General features: G+C 45.9%; 1 protein-coding gene across 4 annotated transcripts; it reads right to left on the reverse strand.

Moving 5' to 3' along the window:
- Window positions 1–810: 810 nt before the first annotated feature.
- Window positions 811–4,087, reverse strand: ID4 (inhibitor of DNA binding 4). Of its 4 annotated transcripts, none has more exons than XM_061346405.1 (3): window positions 3,510–4,087; window positions 2,732–2,790; window positions 811–2,038 (listed from the first exon to the last, which is right to left on the reverse strand). In XM_061346405.1, the coding sequence occupies exons 1-2, from the start codon at window positions 3,906–3,908 to the stop codon at window positions 2,746–2,748; spliced, it is 444 nt and encodes a 147-aa protein (XP_061202389.1). In that variant the 5' UTR covers window positions 3,909–4,087; the 3' UTR covers window positions 811–2,038; window positions 2,732–2,745. The 4 variants fall into 4 exon arrangements, with proteins under 4 accessions (XP_061202389.1, XP_061202391.1, XP_061202390.1 ...); XM_061346407.1 differs by having other exon boundaries at window positions 3,503–4,087; XM_061346406.1 differs by lacking the exon at window positions 811–2,038 and adding an exon at window positions 2,094–2,282.
- Between the last annotated feature and the right edge of the window lie 12,996 nt (window positions 4,088–17,083).

The raw sequence follows: 17,083 nt of genomic DNA on the forward strand, positions 1-17,083 counted from the left end.
GATAAACAAAACAAATGCAAATTTAAACCATTCCTTTGGAAAAGGACAATTTTCTTTTTTTAAACACAATGTAAGAATTCCCAAACTGCAGTAAAAAATCCTATTCATAGCATTCTTGCCGTCATTGAATTAGCTGGAGACACAGGACGAGAAGTCCATGACTCAAGAACATGCATTTTGTTCATTAAACTACTATTATTATAACATCCGAGCTGGGGAAATCATTGCAGGGTCCCACTCCCCACCCCTCAAGTCAGAGATCAGCCAGTGAAATGCCCCTATCTTCAATGAATTTGCAGTGACAGGAGGTTTATGTTTGCGAATGTTTAGCTACTTTTTGATTTGATCGTTACACAATTATTTTGATTGAGAGAATGTTCATCTTGTTGACACTATCCCTGTAGTCAATAGCTAATGACCCCAGTAGTTAATTTCCTTATAAATATTTAACTTAATAGAAGTTGTCCCTTGGGCTACAGTACTTTTGACACTTGTATAATCTGAAACAAATCCTCTTTTTTTAGTCAAACAGACCATGTTACACACACAGTTGGCTAGCTATTTACAAAGCACCCAATTAAATCCTGCTTAATTCTCCCACTCTGAAAATCTCATTTCACTAGTGTGCAGGCTACTGATCACACAGATGAACATCTTTCACCGAGCCTGGACATGAGTTTGCAGTCTGCAAGACTTGACTGTACAAAAGCCCATTGTAAAATTAACTTGCCCATCAAACGGTTATGTACAAAATATAAGCGGAGAGTGTGCAAATTCAGAGGATTGAAGAAATAAGCTGAAGAATCACAGTTAAAGACAGGTAAATCTAGTTTAATGTTCACATGTAGTTACACATCACAGAGATTAAACAGGATTTTAACTGTAACATAGCTGCAGTGAAATGTAAGTCATTTTGTACTAGAAAAATAATCTTGACGCAGTTATCTGATTTTTGGTCTACTTCAGTTCATTTTAAGGTGAATTTACATCACTGATCGTAACGACTTTGCCCATGTGCTTTTCTGCAGTTCAGTATTAATACTCTTTGGACGAAGGAAACAGCAACTGGTTTTGTTAATGGTTTGCCCTTTGGTTGCAAGCAGAGAACTGTTTTCACTTTTTAAGCAGTTAATAGGCTGTAGGAATGCAAGGTTGCAATAAAACCTTTTGGTGCTGAATGAAGTTCCATCACAAATTTCTTGATCTGATGCAACAGCATTTTTTTTAAAGAAAAGCTGATTAAAGATCTAAAGCATCGCCCCCATAATGCAAAAACTAGGTAAGAATTTTTCTATTGTCATAAAAACACTACATCTTACTGCTACTCCTATAGAATGCACTAAAAACCCCTGTGCCTAAATGACAAAAGTGTAGTCTCAAAATGTATAATACACGTACAAACATTTCAAGTCTAGATTGAGGAAAACACGTTTGTATGGACTCCAAACAAGTTTATTTGCAATTAAACATCTCATGCAATCATGCAGGACCACTAGCTATAGCTGTTAACTTCTGAGTTTAAAGGACATCTGGGGACAAACAAAAAAAGAAGCCCTAAACATTCAAGATACTTCCATATTAGCAGCTCCATACTTGAGCTGTGGTCTTCTAGAGAGATATTCCCACAGATTTAAAAAAAACATACACACCTTTATAATATTTACAAAAAAATATTTAATTAAAAATATTTTATAATTACAGTAGTCTATTAAAGCATATACTTTTCTCACACTTATAGAACATCTCTATATATACACAGTATGAAATGTCACTCATTTATCTATACAATATGTAACATTCCTGCAGGGAGAAGAAAGTTCCCTGGGCCCCAAATAAAATCCATCTATTTTAAACAATAGATGTCAAATATCATCTACAAATGCTCTGGTAGATTAGTAAAGCTTCAAGATTCAGCTGCTCGGTCCCTTACGAATTACAACGCTTCTAAAGTCTGGTTTAGGTTCGGGTCCTCTTATCCCGGGGCAGAGTCGCAACTTTTCCAGCTCGAGGCCGACAACCGCGGTCGCACGGCTTACATCTGGTCGGGAAACGAAGAGAAGAGACGGCTGTGTGTCTGGGCGGGTGATGGGAACCGAGGCGTGTGTGTGGGGGGGTGCTACGGACGTGCAAAGGGGTGAAAAGGCTCTGCCGGGGCGAAGCATGGGAATTGCTCGGGGGGTTGGATGGCTCCTTCCTCCGGTGCGGCGGGGCCGGGCCGGGGATGGGGCTCCCCCCCCCTCCCGCCCCCCGCGGTGCCTCTGCGCGGCGGCGCCGCCGCACACCTGTGGGAGAGGAATGAATAGAGGGGGTGTGTGAACCGCTCCGCTCCAGACCGACTGGCGCCACCAACAACACACAAGACATGCTTGATCAACAACCCAAAACAAACCAGGTCAAACAACAACCGCAGCTCCCAGGCTGGGCCAAGGCGGAGGGATGCGCAGCTGCGCGCCGCGGCCAGAAGCGCTTCGGGGGAGAACAGCGCGGGGGGGTGTGTATGTGTTTGGAAAGAAAAAAAAAAAAAAACCACAAAAAGCCAACGAAACAAAACGCGGTAATTAAAGAAAATAAAATAACCACGCCGTTAATTAAAAGCCCAAAGCCTCCTGCAAATATTTCTTGCGGGTTCATGTTCCCCCCCAACACCTTAGGCAGGCTCCCATCGGGAAGCGGTGTGCGCTGCCTGGCACCCCCGCCCGCCGCCGCGGCCCCGCGCCCACCCGGCACTCACCTGGGGAGCGGCGGTCAGCGGCAGAGGATGCTGTCTCCCGGCTTGTTAACAGAGCCAGCCTGCGCAGCAAGGAGACACGGCATGTTAGAACGGGTAGGGGGGAGAAAGGCACGGAGATTGCCCCCCCCCCCCCAGTCTCCAGATCCCCCTTCCCCGCCTAGGGCACTGCCACATTCCCGCCGGGAAGCGCCGCTGGGAGCTCCCGGCTGCGGGAGGTGCCCAGCCGGGCACCAGCTCGGGAGCGCAGAGCGAAAGGGCCGTGGGGGAAGCACCGGAACATGGGGGTGCCGAGGCACGCCGCTCCCCGCGCCACCCGGCTGCCACAGGGGTCCCGCGGACTGGAAAGGCTCCCCGGTGTCCTCCCCCCGCCTCAAAGCACGCTGCACCGAGGTCGTTGAATGTGCATGGCCCCCAAACGCGCTGACACTCGCTCCGCGGAGGGCTGGGAAGCACAGGAGCAGCGCGTCTGCTCCCGTGTGTGCAAACACTCTGATTACAGCGGCTCCCTCGAGAGGCTGTAATTACACGGTAAACACCGTGCGGGCGCCTGCCTGCACCGAGGGGATGCAGGCACCAGCCGTGCACCGCCGAGGCGATCCTGCGCCCGCCCGCCCCGTATCTCCGGGGGCTGCGGCCGCTCGGCATAACCACTAGGCCGGCAGCGGCGAGGCATCACCGGGAGCTCCCACGGCGGCCGACGCTGGCCGTCGGGCCATTGCGCTGCCCTCCTCCCGCTCAGCATCCCGAACCGCCGGCTGGCGTGGCACGCACCTCTTACCGGGTCAGTGTTGAGGGCTGTCAGCGGGGTCCTTGGGGTGACCACGGGACAGCTACCCGGGTGTAGGGCGGGTGGCTGCTGCTGCTGCCGAAGCAGCGCCGGGTGCGTCTCCAGAGCCAGCTGCAGGTCGAGGATGTAGTCGATGACGTGCTGCAGGATCTCCACTTTGCTGACCCTCTTGTTGGGCGGGATGGTGGGCACCAGCTTCCTCAGCCGGCTGTAACAGTCATTCATATCGCACTGCAGGCACAGCGCCGCAGGCTCCTCGCCCGACGGCGGGCTCCCCTTGCAGCCGCTGTGCTCGGCCAGGCACCGCAGGGCCGGGTGGCCCCCGCCGCCGCCCGCCACGCCGGGCTGCGCCTTGCGGCTTGGGTGTCGGACGGGACTCACAGCTTTCATGATGCCGCAGGGAGGAAGACCTCCCTCTCCACCACCGCTGCCGCCTCCTGCGACCTCGGGCAGCCGCGCACGCACCGCCCGCAACGCGACGGGAGCGAGTCACGGACGCAGCCTTGCTGGCGCTGCCGGCGGCCCTTCACGAGGATGCTATGAGAAGTGCTCGCAGGGCCGCTCGTCAACAGCCCGCGCTGCTGGCAAAAGCGCTCCTTCCGCGGCTGCCCGACTACAACGGCACAACCACCTCTACCACCGTCGCTGCCCGCGCCGCCCCATATATATCGCGGGGTGCGGGCGGGGCGCGGCGGGCGGCGCCGCGGCGGGGCAAGGCGAGCGCTGCGCGGGGAACGGGGGGGCGCCGCGATGCCGCGCCGCAGCCAATCAGAGCGCCGCATCTCCTCCTGGATCGTGGCGCCTGCCAATGGCGGAGAGGCCGGGGGGGCCGTGGCGCTGCTGGAGGGGGGGCGGCGGCTGGCGCTGACCCCCGCGGGGAGGAGGCGGTGGCGGAGGAGGAAGAGGGGGGCGGTCCCCTGGAGGAAGGACTGAGGGAATGCGGTCGGGATCCACCGCGCAGCGGCTCTCGGCGCCGCCCCAGCGGTCCGGTGCGTAGCTCCGCAACTGGCGCTGCTCCCCGGGCCGCAACCGGCGCTGCTCCCCTCCGCCCGGCCGGAGGATGGCGGCTGCCTCCCCCCGCGGGAGGGGTGATGCCTCCTCGGGTCGTGAAACGCGGTTTTATCTGCAGTGTCTGGAGACGCAGCCCGGCTTTCCACATATTTTGAGGGACTTCGGGATGCTGATTTAAACGCAGGGAAAATCCCAAGCAAAACTTGAAGGGGGAGAGGAGAGGCAAGAGGGAAGGAGAAGGGTTTAGGGACTTCAAGCAAAGCAATGCCTGGGAACATTAAATTAGAGCACATAACTATTAAAAATGCATGGAGATGGAGTATTTAAAATTCCTCCATGACATATAATATTAATCCGTTTTATGTAAAATTCATACCTGTAACTTAATTTGGTCCATTAATGCACCAGATCACGTATTAGTTGTTGTACCATGTTTTAAATATGATGCTGGAAATGTCCAAAGTTCTGTACTTTGAGGCAGAGCATTAAAATTAACAGACACTCCTGAGTCTTGCTTAAGTCATCTTTTAGTAGACTGTAACCTTTTAATTTAATAATGCAGTGTTCAGACTTTCTGTTAATTCCTGCTAAGGATTAAGATCCACTGCATATTTGAACGGGACACCGGTGTAAGAAACTCAGCACCCAATCCTACAGATGCTGCAGCTCTTCGAGCTCTCTGCGAGTGAAGCAGGGCTGATTGCTTGGGCAAAGGACTGCAGGGAGGAGTAAAGGCTGCAGGATCTGCCCCTAAGCTTGTAAGTGAAACCCAGCAGAAGGGCAGAAATCCATAATGGTGATTAATGATTGCATGTCCCCACAATGCTTAGTCACCACGGGTGATATATAAAGGATACAGTGGGAAGCTGTCAAACCCAGAACTTGAATGAGCACTGAGACTGGATCATCTGAAGTGTATAACGAAGCATACTTTCATCCTCTCTCACCCTTTAAAAACATATGTTTTGAGGCTCTGCTTACAAATACTCGTACTTGTTTTCCTTATTTTGTCCCACATTACCAGTGCCATCCACAGCAGTTGGGCTCCCCCCAACACAAACTCCAATCGCATAGTGTCAATCTTTGAGGTGTAAATCTAGACTGAGGTCTACACTTATGTGTTACATTATGTTGATGTGTAGAAAAGATGTACTTCCATTAGCTATGGGCAGGATGATCCCAGTTCTGCCGCAGTCATTGCTCTTATTCTGTGAAACTCTTCTCCCCTGCAGTCTCTGAGTCTCAAGCGGTGGAAATATATATGGGCCTTAACACATACATTATGCTTACACTTTGCCTGCTTCCCCGAGTCCTGGTAATATGGACAGAATTGATGTGCAGTCTCAGAGCAAAAAAAAAAAAAAAAGATTTCTAAATTATGGTGAGCAGGCAGGCTGAAGTCTTGCTGGTCCCATTTAATTAAAATCTGCATGAAATTAGATACGCTGCAATACTGGGTTGTTCTGTTTATACTGAATTGTACTGAATCGCACTGAATCCCTCCTGGGAGCTTGTCTGCCCTCACTGGAAATCTCTGGGAAACCCCAGTATGTAACTGGTTCCCCTTTAACTCTCCCAGAGCTAATTTGGACAAATTATTTCTGTACACACACAAATCTCTCCGTCTCTCTCTCCCCCCTTCCCTCTCTCTCACACACACACTATACCAGCACTATATAGCAAATCCACTGAGACCACATTAACTCTTGAAGATGACTCAGTATTTCTGGAAACCCGTGAAGAACTATGATGTGCTGCTGACCTCTTTTTCCACTGGGCTACTTCCACTAAAGAGGATATGAAAGGAAATCTGAAGGTCTGTAAGCACTGTCAAAGTTGCAAGAAGCCTCTGTGTTCACGTAGCTAACATATCACAGTAGAGATATGTGGGAGAGGGAAAACCAGCCTTCCCCTCCAACTACTGCATAAATATTCAGGGGATTTCCTCTAGTAACTCCTTTTGATACTCATGAAGTTGATACATGCTAGTCCGACATGCTCGGCTGAACAATAGGCACCAATTCCCTGTTAACAACCGGTCTCCTTTTGCTCTCCTTGAAGTCAATGGGAGTTTTGTCATTGATTGAAGTGGGAGCAGGTTGGGTCGGCTGCTTTTTCAAAATTTAGATTGGATGTGCACCAGCTGCTAAGTAAATTGCTGTAGAAATGGGTTAGAAATCCCAGAATGTTGGCAATGGAGGTAGGCATTAGAGAAGCTCTTCATCCCTGAAGATGTACATGAGAGAGAAGGACAAAGCCTCTGTTCGTACTTTTGTCCTATTGATAGCAATATTTTTCATGACACGACTAGGATGGATTAATGCTCCTGTTTTTCACTAGACCAAGTTTGGAGTTTTAAAGTAAATTCTGTGCATCTTTAAGCATGTGGTCCCTTCCTGCCTGGCTGGCGGAGCTCATCTGTCTTGTCTGGGTTTTTTTGTGCTCTCTTTCCACATCCAGAGTCAAGATTCTTTTCCATTGTAACCAACTCTTGTAATATTAATCTGACTAGATCCTCAGTAATGCTTGAATGGGCCAGTTTGGTCCATTAAAAGAGAATTGATGAGTTCAGATCACATCACAGGTGCTCTCTGGAGTTTAAAAAAGTTGTTTTTGATTCAAAACCAAAGTAAAGCTAGTAAAAAATGAAAATGTAATGGCTAGCCTTGTATCCCCTTTGTCATGAGGATAATCCCATTGAATTTAACAAGAATGAGTAATGTAGGCTGAATTTGTCGGCACAGGTCTGAGTACATGAATATGCTGTTGACTCCAGCTGGAAAAATAAGCTGAGGCATTGACAGTGTCTCTGGATGATGGCACCAGGGAAAGGGGATAGTCTTTCCAAGTGCAGAACACTGGACATTTTCTCTGGCAGCACTCTCGATCCATAGATGTATGTGCATGATATGATGCCAGTGAACTAAATGGTGCATTGGATATTACCTTATTAGTTCACATAGTCTCAGGACAGATAGAATATGAAGAGAACGCATTTAGAGGGAAGCAAGCAATCAAAGTGGTTTCTTACACAAGGTTACTTGCTATACCTACCTTAAGAGGGCATGAAACGCACACAAATGTACGATGCATTTTTATCCTTGAGCAGGTTATGAAACACTGGTTGAGGCAAATGTCCCTGTTTTGGGGCTTGGGGCACACTATATCAGAGCAGTGCAGTAAAATGCCAAGCTTTCTTTTGCTTGAGGCTGATAACTGATGGGACAAGTTTCATCCTAGTGGGCACAAAGATATGTGATAGTGAGACCCCTTGCTGCCCATTCCTGTTGACTTCAGCAGGCAGCCAGAAGACTCGGGATCTCAGAGGAACTGCTCAACACTGAGAAGGGCTGATCATTAAAAAAGCATTATAAATCTCTGAATAGTTTATGGTTTATGAGGGAAATAGCAGTTGATTCCTCAGTGGTGCCATTACTCTCCACTATTGCTATCATTCAGAAGGCAATAATATTGGTTATTTACCTTCAATTAAAATATCTAGTTAGTTGTGATGTCATTTAAAATAGCACTATAATGTGTTTAGTGCTCCCTTATCAAATACCATAGATAAACTCCTTTTGGTAACAGGGGATAGTGATATGAAATGAAAAATTGGGTGGGGGAGTGAGATGGAAGAAAGAATATGTAAATCTTTTATTGTATTATTATTCCTAAATGCCTGTGTTCCCTTGCACACCAACATAGAGGTGAGACTGCAGGCTTCTTTGCAGTGACACCACATGGGTCCTTAGAATAGGTCAGGGAAGATCCATCAGGAATTTGGGGAGCAGAGACAAGTCACCTCACTCTGCATACTACCAACAGACCGAAATCCACTGGTCTTGTAGCATTCCTCACCAGAGACAATTCATCATCAGAGCTCTTCCAAACACTTAACACAAACCTTTTCCCCAAAGAGCACAAGTCATCTGGAGTACTGTTATCCTTATTTTCCTCGAGTCCAAAATCTAAATAAAACACACACACTTCACTTAACATGATGGGTTTGGTGTTTTTTTTTCTCTCATTCTCTGGTTGTGGTCATGACAGAGTTTTCTGTTTAATGAGAAATCCTATGAGATTCTTAAGACTTTGACTTCCCCATTGTCCCCTGTGCATGAAGTTTAATATGAAATAAAAGGAAGAAATGTTTGTTAATTGCTCACAACAGCTCTTCACAGACAAAGGAGATCTTTTTTATTTTTTTCCATGTTCTCATAGTTGTCCAGCTTAGAGCATCCTCCTAATGACTGGAGCATACTCCTATCCGCTCTTATATCCTTTCCTTCAGCTTCATATGCTATGAAAAATCACATGACAACAAACATTTTGGAGAGATGAGGAACAGATTATAAAAACCCCAGTCCTTCTCGTGGCTTGATGCTTATATGAGCCCTTTTTTACATGAGCATGGAAATAACTGCAAAAAGAAATATTTTACCTCAGTTAGTGGAAAGAACCAAAAAAAATACTTTAATGGGGTTAGTGTCTAGAATAGCTTTTCTTGCTATGTTGCTTCCAGCATGGCTATGTTGTAGAAATTCGTGCAAACACACCTCCTCCCTTTGAGAAGCTGTGGCAGCAGACAACATTGGTATGTCACTGACAGATGCCCTGGCATTTTGCTGGTGGTTGTATGTCGGCTGAAGGCTAATGTCATTTAAGAAGGTTGCTTTGTTCAGGTGACCAGAAACACTGGGTTTGTTGGGTAATGTCAGATTTCTTCACTGACTGAAGCAAGCTTGTGGCAAAAAAGATAACTCATGTTGACAGCCTTCTGCAGTATGGTCCAAATATAAGCAATCAAGATGCTTATTCTGGGGAAGGGGAAAAATAATTTAGGAGTATTTGGAGCAGCTTCCTGAGGAACACTCCATTAAACTGGGGTGCACAGTAACAGACTGAATTTGGAGTCTTAACTTTAATTTCATTTTGTGTAGATTTAGATCAGATTTATGTGCAATGTCATGCCCTTTGTTTGTAGACAGAAATCCTCAGCCAATCTGTCTGAAAACTGATGGCATGATACAGCCTCATATTATTTTCATGTTTGTTATGAGTTTGCATTAAGAGCTCTATAATCACACAAATAATACAGCCTACAGGGACAATGAGCAAATTGACCTAAATTAAATAAGTATCTGGATGTGTACATGCTCATCTGCATACGTTATCATTACACCAATGATACTGGTATTTATTTTCGGAGAACCTGAAGAGCTTCATCAGCAAAAGCAGTCTAACTTCATGCCACAAAAAAAACCACCCTGAAGAAACAATGGCAATACCTTGTACTAATACAACATTTTACATCTTGAAAGCTAGTGTAAACATGTTTGTTATTTGTTCTCTATGAGTGGTTTAAGGAATTCTTCAAAATCTTTGGAGCTTATATTTTTATTTATATATTTTTTTAATTAAAACGAGAAATGACCTCCCTCTCCCCGACCGTGAAGGCAGCCTTTCCCACAGTGAAGGGACATCCAAGGTAGATGGAGAGACCTTCGCTTCTTCTGGTTTGATGGAAATGCATCAGTGTTCTCTGTGACTGCAGTTGGTACTTTTGTGGGTCGGTGTCACTTTCAGGTATCACCTGCTTGCCAAATATTGATTTACAATTCTGCGTTTTGCTTCATGCTTCTAACAACCTGACCAGTATTTAAAGGACTATAAAAAAACGCTGTTTGTTGATTTGGTTCAAGTCACACTGGTGACATTGCTGGGAACAAAAGTTATAAAGAACTAGAAATTCAAGTCTGGTGGCTGTGTGTGTGGAGTGGAAGCTTTTCAATGTACCTTCAAATCCCCTGACTGCCGTTATTAATGGCCCATGCCATGCACTTCCAGTGCATGCTGAATTCCATGTAACCTAGTTATCTATTTATTTACCTGCTATAGAGTTCCTGTTGCCATAACGTGTGAGGATCTACCAAATGCTTGGTAACAGAAGCAAAAGCCTATTCCTCATTCTTCTCTTCTATCTTGTGGAAAAAATAGTAGAATAATAGGATTTATTTATAGGATCACAGCACTGTTTTAATTTACTTATGTACTTGAGTGTGTTTGAGAAAACAGACTGCTAAAAATATGGGTTTTGTGTTAATTTGTGGTAGGATGCTCTCTGTGATCTTTCTTTATAGCCTGCATGGCTTCTGAGAAAGTTGTCACTTAAGAAAACAAGAGCCCTCAGCTTTTGTTGACAGAAAACAGCTCTTGCAGGATTTCATGTTTAGAGAGCAAGAAAAAAAGTGATGACAGGTAATGTCTCCTTTAGGCAGACAGGGTCACACTCATGGGTTTTAATTCTAGCAAATAGTATATACTAAAATGACCTTATATATTTATTAGTCAACAGCATTGTGTAATGAAAACCACTCCGTAGCGCAGCGAATTTAAATCAAGATACATGTTGCAGAGCGCAAATGGCTGGATATGCAGAAAAAAGAAAAATGTATGTAAGGAGAATATTGGACAATGATCCATGAACTGCAATTCTTCACAGTTAAGTATGTTCCGTGTCTTACTAATTTTCCTTTTAAAAAAATGGGAATGAATGTTATTTTCCATTTTAGAGTAATTGTGTAGCAATTCTTCATGTTTTGCTTCTTATGCAGGGGGCAAGCTATGCAAAAATATTTCAAAGACATATTCAAAATTGCTATTAAAAATGCTTCAACATGCAAATTTTCTGACAGTTTTGACTTTGTTTTCTTAAAGCTAAATGATGTGCATATATAAGAATATTTTGGGTAATCACACAGCTTATGCTAAGTAACTATTTAAAGTTGTCTTCAATACCAGTATGTTTCCACATACTTTCCTTGAAGTGTTAATGACATTTATTTTGGTAATTTTTACTCCACTAACATGCTCTTTCAACACTTTAAAGCACTGATATATTTTACTCAAGCAAATCTCTTAATTTACCTCAATGGAGAAATTGACTTGAAAAGCAGCACAAATCCTTGCTTATATAGAAAGTTTGTCTTGAAGTTAATGAGCTTATTTGCCTGAGTAAGGATGTGGGTATAAGGACTCTCAAGTGAGCAAAAGTTTCACAACTGGATGCTAAGTCATTAGCCTATTTCAGACCAACCTCTTGAAATAGTTACTCTACATTGGGTGCCTGGGAATTAATTCTTTAAAAAAATATTTTTTAAATATGAAAACAAATCCAAAATAGTAAGAAAAATTGAAATTTTAAATTCAAAACTTTAATTGAAAGCCATTGTGGATACTGGTCATGGTTATTCAAGCCAAATTACATTTTTGGTCCCCACTGGGCTGTATCTAGTGCCCGTTGCAGTTTTTTTCCACTTGGAGTAAAAGACTCCTGATAGACATAAAGTGCTTTCTTTTGCCTGTGGGAACTCCTTAACATACACAGTGCATCAATCTTCCTTGCAGTATGGTATGAATTATTATTAGAAAAGCATTAATAGCATATTATATATTTGTAATCTTAGTTTGAGATATGACTTATTTGCAATCTTGCATCTCAGCTTCTCTTTTTTGTTTGTTTTTTTTTATTTCTCCCTGTCCCCCTCTGTATCTTCTTTCTTCTGAGCAGCCTTGCACTTGTAACTTCAAGATTCTCCATGGTGTTTAATGTTTTAGTGAGGTGGCAGTCTCTCCTTTCATTCCTTAGGGTACTGTTTCATCCTGATGTGCTGAGAGATGCATGCTTTTCCCTCTGTATCAGACAGAAGGTACTCCATGAGGTGTGTGAGCAAGCAAGTGGGGATGGGGATGTGTGTGTGTTTGTCTTCCTTCTTCCACTGCTGAAAGACTCAAGACAGGAGCTAAGGTAATTACAGCTCATTAAAAACTATGCCAGGTGAAACTTAAACTGGCATAGCATAAACAGGACACACAATGGGCAGGCACTGGATAAAACATTTATTTTCAGTTGTTATTGATGACCTTTCAGAGTTGCTTGTGGCTCTACTTTGGCCTGTCACTTGTGAGCTAAAGGGTCATCAATAACTTATGGAAATAAATGTCTTATTGATAGTCTGGCTACTCCAACTCCAGTATATTGTCTCACATACAGACACACAGGCACAGAAAACACAAGTCACAGAGAAACCACTTCTGATATTAGCCTCTGTCCTTTTATTGTGAGAAAAATGTGGCTTTCTAGTTCTTTCTTTTCCCTCCCTCCCTGCCTCATTCCTTCCTTCCTCCCTCCCTCCCTTCTTTTCCTTCCTTCCTTCCTTCCTTCCTTCCTTCCTTCCTTCCTCCATCCCTGTCCCCCTTTCCCCCTTTCCCCCTTTCCCTCTTTCCCTCTTTCCCTCTTTCTCTCTGTTTTTGTCTGTGTGTCTTTTTCTCTTTCCTTCTTGCTGTCTTTCTTTCCTGGTATTTCATAAAGATAGGGCCCTAATTTATTTATAAGGGTAAGTCTCCAGAACAAGGTAGCATTACAGAGCTGGCTTACGAGTTCCTCTATACACATGAGTACATTCATAATTGATGAAATGGTCTATAGTGTTGTGGTTAGAATAAACTTAAGGTCAAATCTCTGGGAGAGCAAATCTTGCCATTATTCCTGATGAGAAATAAATACGTGCAGGAACTAAAAAGTGCGGAGCTGAAAGGGAATAAAACTGAATGCATAAGGGCATTTTGAACAATTCATTCCAAAGTGAAAGTGCTTTTTCTTAGTTTTTCTTCATTGCCTTGATCTTCCTAAAACTGTTGTTGGGGCAGGTTAATGACTGACCTTTGAGGGAACCACATACCAGCCTTTGTTCCATAGCAGTCAGGATCTTGCAGAGGCTTGAAACCTTTGAGGGAGAGAATAGGATTAAACTGCTGTATGAAGTCCAGCGCAGGTGATGATCAATGGGAGCAGAGGAGCGAGTTTCTCAGGACGCTCTCTCCCTTCCCCCACCAGCTGGAATTTATTTCGTTTACTGCAAAGTTACCTGACGGACATGGCTGACTGTCAATGATTGTTCTCAGATTAATTTCCCTTTAAGCAGCCATCAAAAGCAAGCAGTGTTAAAATCCCAGTAAAATTTTAAGGTGGCAGGTCAGTCAGATTTAAACATCGTATCAAGCAGTTAACATCAGAAAGACTTGAGCCTCACACTGAAATCGTATTTACATAAACTCAGTTCACTTGCCACCCTCGAATTTCTAACGTGTCCAGCAAACCAGAGAAAGATGTCTGATCCTGTAGCATGCACATATACTGGCTGACCTCACACAAATCAGTGTTTGCAGGGTGAGTCCTTCATACACGCCTGCCCTTACACTTTGCTGTACACCTGTGAATAATGCCACCAGTCTTCACACATTACACTGCAGGGTCCCTTTGCACACAGAGCAAATCTGCACCACTTGAATCGATTCAAAAATCCATCCTCAGTGTCAGGGTTGAGCTATGGTGAGATGCCGAGAGGTCCCCTCCCCATCATCCCTCCTCCTCAGCCCCCAGTCTGTGGCTGTCCCTAGGGAACCTGCACCCTGTTCTCACAGAGTGCTTTGCCCACCCCGGCCCTGTGTTGAGATGCTGCTGCTCAGGCTGCTTCAGGTGGCTGAACTTTTGCTGCAACAAGGTTCAGATAAAGGGTCTGCAAGCTGACCAGTGACATTTCAGCAACCATTTCTGCTGCCTTTGAAGGCTTCTTTATGACTGCAAGTGGTTGTATTTATTCCTAAAGGTTCGGACCTGACCTTTTCTTCCCTGGGAACTTTTGCACTAAACAATTTATTAACAGAGAGTTAAAATAAGCAGAATTACAATGAAAATCATTGCAAGCATCCCACCTGCCCGACCACAAGCGGCCACTTGCCAAATGCCAGATGAAGTAAAACACAAAAAATGTGTAAATGATTTGAGCTGGTCTAAGGTTTTACTGATCAAGTAACCTAATGTCGCATCTCCTCAGCCTGGAAGAGCTGCCATGCATGCAGGCTCTGAGGCCTACAGCTAGAGGTGCTGTGCGATGTAGATGAGATAAAATACCGAGGAGCTGGAGTTTCTGACTGAGGGGGGGGGCATTCCATTTCGCTGCAAAAACCTGTGCAACACTTTCATGTCTTTACTGAGATAAATTTATGTTTGAACCTAACCTGCATCTCCTGCTGGGTCACAAAACAGCTATGCTGGCTTTTCTCCCTAAAACTAAACTGAAACTAATGTAAAAAGTGAATCTATGCAACTAACAATCTATATTAAGGAATAATCTGATTTTCCTACTCTGAGCCCAACTTACTCCATGAGGAATGCATCCTCTCATGAAGAACTCTGGTAAGAAAGTAATGAAGAATTCCCTACGTGAAGCAAACTGTTCATTGCAAGTTTGAGACGATGTATTACTGAAACTGCCTAAATTATAATCAGGTATTCTGCAGTGTGGGAATCTCGTGGGAAACTTCAAGTCTGAATGCGGGAAGTTCGGGAGCGTTGGCAGGGATTGTAAACCTCGTTGGAGCGCGGTGAAAAGCCCCCTCATTCCTGCAGGAAAGAACTTTTCTAAAGTGCCTGCCGATGCATTGAGGATGAGAACAGAGACATCTCCGCCCGGACAATGGGGAGCGCTGGCACGGCCCACACGGTTACCGGGGGACAAGCGGCGGGAACGCCACCTCCCCATCTCCCGCACCGGCGGCAACGTGCTTGGGGGGGGAGAGGTACCGTAGTACCCCCCTTCCCTCCTCATGCCCCCCTCCACGCGTGACTTTGGGGTGCGTGTGAACATTGCGGGGCGCGGGCTCCCACTCGCCTCTCCTTCACTCCCCCCCTCCCGCATTCCCCCCTCCCAGCTGATGCCTTGGCCCGGGCGGCCCAGACTGGCCGGCGCCGGGCGCGTGACATCACCCATTCACACTGCGGCCCCACCTGGCGCCGCCGGGGCGGTCGCCGTGGCAACGCGGACGCCAATCTCCGGGCAATGACTTCCAGCTGCCCGCCCGGCCCGCCAGCGAGAGTGCGCGTGCGCATGCGTCCCGTCGCCTTCCCGCCTCGGTTCTCGGTACTTGGGGCGCCGGCGGCGGCCTCGGTGTGTCTGTCTTGCCGTTGTGGTAATAAGGGTGGCACCACGCTTCCTCTGTCGTGGTTTTGCCCGTGCGCCGCGCCTGACGTGAAGCCCCATCTTTAAGCGCCTCCGGGGAGAGCTATGAGGCAAACCCAGCCCGGTGGAGGGTGGGCGAAAGGAGCAGCAAACGAGGCGGCCGGTGTTCACCTGATCGGAAGGTTTTGGGGATGGCTCTCATGCCGCAGGGGAGAAGGGCCGCTATGGGCTCATGGGTGACGACCTCCAATGGAGGAGGAAAGGGTGTTTGTACTGGCGAGTGCGCTGCTGTGAGGCAGGGACTGAGTTGAGGCTGGTCTGCAGTAAACAGATGGGTCTTCTGGGAGGCAGCCTCAAGGTCACCCCTCTGGAGTGGCCAGGCAGGCCAGGGGAAAGCTTAGAGGCAGCTCACCCGTGGTCATAGAATCATAAAATAGGGTTGGAAAGGACTGTAAGATCATCTAGTTCCAGCCCACCTGCCACGGGCAGGGACATCTCAACACTAGATGATGTCCTCCAAGGCTCTGTCCAACCTGGCCTCGAACACTGCCGGGGATGGAGCATTTGTTGCTTCTTTGGGCAGCCTCTTCTAGTGCCTCACCACCCTAACAGTAAAGAACTTCTTCCTTATATCTAACTTAAATCTTCCCTGTTTTAATTTAAGCTTGTTACTCCTTGTCCTGTTGCTACAGTCCCTGATGAAGAGTCCCTCCTCAGCATCCTTACAGGCCCCCTTCAGGTACTGGAAGGCTGCTATGAGGTCTTCATGCAGCTTTCTCTTTTCCAGGCTGAACAGCCCCAGTTTTCTCAGCCTGTTTTCATGTGGGAGGGGCTCCAGCCCTCTGATCATCCAGTGTCTGTAGGATTGGGTGGTTATAGGACTTTCTGGCTCACAGGTGGCAGCCATTGTGTCTGATAAACATCCATGGACCTTTCTGTACAAATACTTTCATTCTCTTATTCTGTGGCGTCTGTGGCATCTGGTAGTAGTGAGTTCCACAGTTTCATTGGGTGTTATGCGAACAAAAATGTACTTCAAATGCTTTAAAAATCTGTCAGCTAATTATTAGAACTGCCATCTCCTATTTCTTGTGTTATGAGTGAGTGACTGACTTCCAAATTCACCTTTTTTAAGGCAATGACTGATCTCTACCATGTTCTCTTTAGTTTCTTTTTGTGCCAGAGAATATGTTCCTTTAATCTTTTGCATTCAGTCTCCACTCTGACTGGCCATTCTGGAGCTCTTCTCTGTAGCTGTATGATACTGTTTTTGAGAAGGTAGAAGGATTGCGTGGAAGCAGCATATGATACTGCTTTGCACTGAGTACTTTCAAAAACCATTTTCTTTTTAGCTTGCCTGTGAGCCATTTTTTCCCCAGTATTGTGGTCAAGTACACAGAAACTTGATGCTGAATGTTTTGAAAGTTTAAATCTGTAGGCTTTCTGAAATCATGTGAGAAACTTAAAATGCTCGACGTCTGTCTGAAAGATGTAGGGCTGACATCAAACTTTGTGAATATCCCTTTTTATTGA

Source organism: Neopsephotus bourkii, unplaced genomic scaffold (genome assembly GCF_033783945.1).
Source record: "Neopsephotus bourkii isolate Nb327-2 ecotype Australia unplaced genomic scaffold, CSIRO-AGI_Nbou_v1 NB_272, whole genome shotgun sequence".
Taxonomy (NCBI): Eukaryota; Metazoa; Chordata; class Aves; order Psittaciformes; family Psittacidae; genus Neopsephotus; species Neopsephotus bourkii.